The sequence below is a fragment of the Genypterus blacodes genome, unplaced genomic scaffold, assembly GCF_046128005.1.
Source record: "Genypterus blacodes isolate CSIRO-AG114 ecotype Tasmania unplaced genomic scaffold, CSIRO-AGI_Gbla_v1 ptg000053l_1, whole genome shotgun sequence".
Classification (NCBI taxonomy): domain Eukaryota; kingdom Metazoa; phylum Chordata; class Actinopteri; order Ophidiiformes; family Ophidiidae; genus Genypterus; species Genypterus blacodes.
In genome coordinates this window covers 6,121,722-6,127,510 of record NW_027466865.1, presented here as the reverse complement: position 1 = coordinate 6,127,510, position 5,789 = coordinate 6,121,722, and the positions used below count along the sequence as shown (strand labels likewise).

General features: G+C 42.6%; 1 protein-coding gene across 1 annotated transcript; it reads right to left on the bottom strand.

The window, feature by feature from the left end:
• Positions 1-260: 260 nt before the first annotated feature.
• On the bottom strand, positions 261-5,789 carry mob1a (MOB kinase activator 1A). Its single transcript, XM_076150834.1, has 6 exons — positions 5,601-5,789; positions 4,433-4,599; positions 4,043-4,136; positions 3,223-3,356; positions 2,243-2,406; positions 261-2,145 (listed from the first exon to the last, which is right to left on the bottom strand). The coding sequence occupies exons 1-6, from the start codon at positions 5,612-5,614 to the stop codon at positions 2,068-2,070; spliced, it is 651 nt and encodes a 216-aa protein (XP_076006949.1). The 5' UTR covers positions 5,615-5,789; the 3' UTR covers positions 261-2,067.

Below are 5,789 nucleotides of genomic sequence, written 5' to 3'. Positions count from 1 at the left end.
GTATTCTCACTCAGCATTAGGATCATGTCAAGGTGGAACAATGTGTAAGAGGTACTTGACAATTCCTTTATTGTAGCTCAACTGTCCCACAAGTATTTGACTAGAAGTATAGGATGCATAGGATAGATGAATCTGTTTTGATTTATGTAATCAAACTACTAACAGTAATGCTACTATTGGTTCTATCACCACTGCTGTTATTACCACACAGCACAAGTCTGCTCAGAGCTCACATATAGAAAATGAAAATCAATACAGGATTTCTTTCAGTGTTTATTGAAAGGTAATTTCAATACTGTTATATCAGAAATGTTCCTATTTGTAAGGCACGGTTTGACTCAGATAAAAACACTGATCTTATTTACAGCAAATGTTTGGAAGCAGTGTATTAACCTCTCACCTCCTCCCACTAAAAATCACCCAAAAAAGGGGAGAATCATTGTAAATATATAAAACTTTTAATTCGTTTCAAAGCCCATGTTCCTTATTTGTTCCAATACGTAAAATCTAATTTATTGTACACTTTAAAATGAAATGTAACTCCAAGCCAAAAGTTTACAAACAAAAAAGTGGGAAAAATAATACATTAAAATATGCCACAAGAGAGACAGAACGGATTCAAATAATACCTCTACTGAAATCAGATGGATTTGCAAAAACTATGTTGATACGCCCTCAGATGTTGGACTTCCTGGACTCGCGAGATTGACGTTTTCTACAACTAAAATGGGTCTGAGAAATGGATAAACAATTACAGGTAAGCCAAAGATCTTTCAACAATGCCTTTGATTCGGTATAAAACATTCCTTTAAAAGTGGTGCATGATGAAATCTAATCTAACGTCTCCGTCCGAGGCCCTTGACGGGTTCCATGACATGATTGTCGAGTATGAATTAAGGTTCAACGTGAATGAAGCTATACAGCAGAAATGTCCAATAAAGCAACCCTGTGTCCTCTGATGATTGAGACCAGCTGTCTTGGTTTGTGAAATGACGGCACAGCAAACAGCCCTGCTGTTGTAGCCAGAAGTAAACACAGGACATAACCAGGAAAAAGAGAGGGAAAAGAGAGACAACTACAGACATCTCAGGTCACTCGTCCATATCAGACACAGGTGCAATACCTACTGCTATATGACTGAGGGGGAGAGTAGCAAGTAAAATAATGAAACATGAAAATAAGTACCAGCCTTGAAGGTGTTTCACAATCTGCACCATAGAAATGAACAGACTCAAATGACAACAAAACTAAACATTCACATGAGACTATCTGGGTTTACTCTAGAACTCTGCAGTGGGATCATGATTAGACTAACTTTAAGTGGCTCTTGACAAAGTCTATAAAGCTAAATATACCTCTATGCCCTACAGCTTGCCTTTTATTATTCAGATTACCTGTCTGTATTATTTAAAAAAAAAGTACAAAATGTGCAAAAAACTGAAATGTTAAAAATGCAGTGGAGCTGGTTTTGCAAGATAAGAAGTTGGTGGCATCAAAACTCTTAAGTCTCTCTTCCTTGCGCTGTGTCAGGACGCCTGAGCAGCTGAAGGCGGTCAAACACTCGACTGGCACATCAGGTAAACAACCAGCTCCTTCCAGACGCCACTGAACGAGACACCAAAACGTTTTTCATCGGGATATTTGCTCATTGCACTAACGAGAAATAAAGTAAAACAAAATTGCCTGTGAAAATGTAAAAAGTGACATAATCATAACATTTTACAGCAAATCGTGAAGGAAAAAAACAGCTAGTTCCAAACTTCCAGATCCCCTTGGTCCAACATACAGCAAAGTTTACCCCATTTGTGATTACAGAGTTGTTAACCACAGCCCAGTGAAAAATGTTTATACTACACTATGGTATCTGATCTACAATGTGGGAAAAAAGGCGGAGACGTGTTGAAAAGGTGCCGCACGGTTAAGTACAATACCAACATTCAAGTAAAGGAAGAGAAAAAAGGAGGAAGAAGAAGGCACACGGTTTAACAGCTGAGACCAAAAGTCATAGAGGTAGCAGTCACAGAGAAGAAGAGAAATGATTAGAAACTGATATGTGCGGGGAAATGTCTATCTGTCCTTGGATCCAAGCTTCTCGATCAAGTCCTGCAGCGGCGCAAGCTCGCGGCGGTCAATGAGGTTGAACTCCTACAAAAGAGACACACCGGTCACCAGTCTAGCTACAATGCTGTGGTCCTGACATTGAAAGTGGACAGAGACACGTGGCAGTGTGAGGCGAGCGCACCTGAACGAAGAAGATGAAGTGCTTGAAGGAGGTGTTGAGGTGGGCCTCCTCCTGCAGCTGCATCACAGAGTCAAAATGCTGGTGGTAGATGTGAGCGTAAACCCTGAAGAGACGCTTGAGGATGGTCTTGGCCACTGACATGAAGTTCTTGGGAAATGGCACTCCTGAGGGGCAAAAGGTGTCAGGATGGGACCACAACATATCAAAACCCGTTACACCTCGTCATTGAGAGACAAAGACCTAACTGGAGGCCTTGGCGGAGGTATGCGCTCTTATGAATGGCTCTCTGGTTCTATTATTCTGCTTACTCAGCATGCACCGAATGATGCGTAGCTATAGCAGTGTCTGACGAGGAGAATGTGTGCAGTGAGGAAGACGGAAGGTGTTGTGTTTTCATAGGAAGGTGAGAGAAAAATTGTCTGGCTGCAAATCCAAATCGCCAACTATCTATTTATTCATTTATTAACAAGTCACCTCCATTTGTCAACTTTAAAAGGGCTTTAGGCAATGTTGAAGAAAGCAACTGCCTCCATATTTGATCCACTCGTCCTTGACCCAAGTACTGCCTGTCTACTTAATGTCATGACTTAATGACAAAGACAAAACAACAACTGGACTGTTGCCTGATGAGTATCTGAGGTGTTACACTCCCTTCGTTTGTAAACAGCTCTCCACGTCCTCAACTGATCTTCCCCTCGCGATCACCATCACCCTCATGTTGAAGAATCTGCATTGTCAGTGAATCCTATTTTAAACCCTCTGACCCCTCACACGAGGCCGCTCACACCTCAGCCTCACCTTCTCAAGCCTGCTCGCTCCCTTTGCCCTGATGGTTCCCTCACCTCACCTCAACCAAAACCACCAGCTGCTTCCATCCAACCCTGCGTTGTTTAATCCTGACTTTTCGCTTTTTTTTTTTCTATCGAAAACACTGAAATTGAGCATTCTTTACTGGCAAGGGAGAAAATGAGATAAGTCACCAATCTTGGAGGGGAACAGAGTCTCGTCGTCCAGCTGGTCCTGCACCCAGGTCATCAGGTAGTCGATGTACTTGGGAGCAGAACATTTGATGGGCTTCTTAATGTTGGTGCCATCGGCCCAGTGGTATTCATATCTACAGAGAGGAAGGAGAGCAAGAACACACATTAGACCTTTACATTATATCATCATACTATAACTCATCTGCTACAACATACTATGCCCATTTTTTATTGAAATTCATTTCTGCCATATATAAATGTAACCAAAACTGCTTGTAGGTTTTGTTGTTTTTTTCTTGAAACAATCATTACCTGTTAAAACAGATCTGCACTTATGACGCACGTATGACAGCTCTAAACACACACAGCCAACATCTGGAAACATCCTTACACAGCAGACGAGCTACAAACAAAAGCAGTGGGGGAAGATTACAAAAGTAGCTCTGATGGTGACTTATGTCAACAGGAAGTAGAGCCAAGTCTCTTCCTCCTCTCCATTCCGGAGTGAGCGCAGACAGTCTGGGAGGAGCGACGACAGAGGAAGTGCCAAATCTAGATTCTAGCTTCGACAGGGACTGCATGCAAAGTGTGATTCCTGTTTTCTTTGGTCCTCATGTGACACTCAGATGACTTTGGTTTCACTGTTGCGAGAGCCAAGTCAATTGTTTTCAATGAACACAACACACCGGTTATCCATTCAAGCTTATTTAGTAGAAGTGTGAATCAAACAGAATATGAGCCTGCGTGTATATGTATGTATATATGTATAAAGTCTATGAGAGGCAGTTGTCTGTCCGAATGAAATCCTGTTTCCTGTCACCTTGGCCCAGCAGACATCACAGAGCAGCTGGTCTCAGTGCAGAACTCAGTGATGGTACCATACAGCATGTTGATCTGGTTGAAGAAATCCACCGCTGAAAGAAACGCCAACGTGTTACAAACACAAAGTGGGAGTTTTGGTTCTGTAAATATGTGCCACTGATAACAGTAAAGCGCTCATCATACATGTTGCACACTTCAAAATTAAGAAATGGACCGTTTTAAACACTTTTACACTCTTACACCTCTTACACTAGCTTTACTGTCACACCCTTTCTATTCTGACATTTACTGTGTGTACTGTAGTGTTTTGGGTGTATTTAAAATACAATGTATCATAAATATTTGAAATGATACACTGCGTGGTGTTAGATAACGTGTCAGTACTCACTGTTGACGGCGATCCACTCGTTGAGATCCTCTCCCTCTGGCAGCATGACGGCCTGTCTCAGATTCCCACTGCCCAGCGTTGCCTCGGCATGTTTCAGCAGCTCGTACTGATGGGAGCCCTCTGGGATATTCTTCTTTGGTTTGAAGGTCTTGGATGAGCGATTGCCACTGTAAAAGCCACGACAACGAAGCTTAAAAAGCAGCTGCCTGAACATCAGCGCTATAAAGTAACACATTACTGGAATAGGGTTCAGTAATACAGTGGTGTTAAAGGTGATAGTCAGGTGTTTTGCAGTGTTACTTCATATCATATCCATTAAGTTATGCCTCATTAAACTGACTTAAAACCTTGCATTAATAAAATAGCCATGCCATGCTGAGGTGAAAAGAACCTCATGGTGTTAGAGGAGACGCAGAGCAATAGCTTATGTGATGCTTCCCTCTATTAGTGATGTAAGGGATTTTTATGGATGACACAAGGCAACACAGTGACATTTAAACATGCAGCCCGTGTGGTTAGACGCTCCTGTTTGGGCCTTCACACGTCAAGCTGCTTCCTGTCTGATTTGTTCCACAGACGATTAAAGTAAACTCTGACTCTGATCTCGCAACTCCCGCAGCAATGTTACTCACTATTGACAATGTCGGCACGATTTCACACACCGAGTGCGAGGCGTGTATCGGCTTGTTTCCACTGTGGAAACAACACGACTGTACCATCTACGACAACAAAGTTAGGGCGAGTACCCAAAGAGTGCAGCAGAGCAGGAAACATGGCAGTAAGATAATGTCAGAGTAAATAACGGAACGTTAACGAGGCTGCGACACCAGAGCGACGCCTGCTAATCTGACAGCACCGAACTGACTGGTCACGTTAGCACAATTAGCTACGCGATGCTAGCGTTAACCAGAAGGCTAGCGAAGTTAACACGTAAACAAAAGTGAACTTTGTAGGCGGCGGACAACTACGTGTGACCACAATTCAGTTACGACATTACTGACAATTAAATTGAAGTGTGTAAAGGTGAATAACGTTGCCTTAACAATAGCTCACTGTCGAGAGCCAACAGATATGAACGTCAGTTACTTCCCTAGAAGAGAGTTGGTAGATAGCTGAACTGACGTTCACGCATCTATCTTAAAACTATATAAACTCTTTGGATACTTACAACAGGAAGCTCATCGTAGCGCGGCGGTTTGCACACAGACAAGATAATAACCTCCAAAGTTTGGTTTAGTCAACTTTAACACTGTTTTAGAGGTGGCTACGAGGAAGCGGTTGTCAGCGCTGAGTGCTATGCTAACATTAGACCCACGGAGTGTGTGTTCCTCCCTCGGCTCTGTGCGGCGGCGCAGCC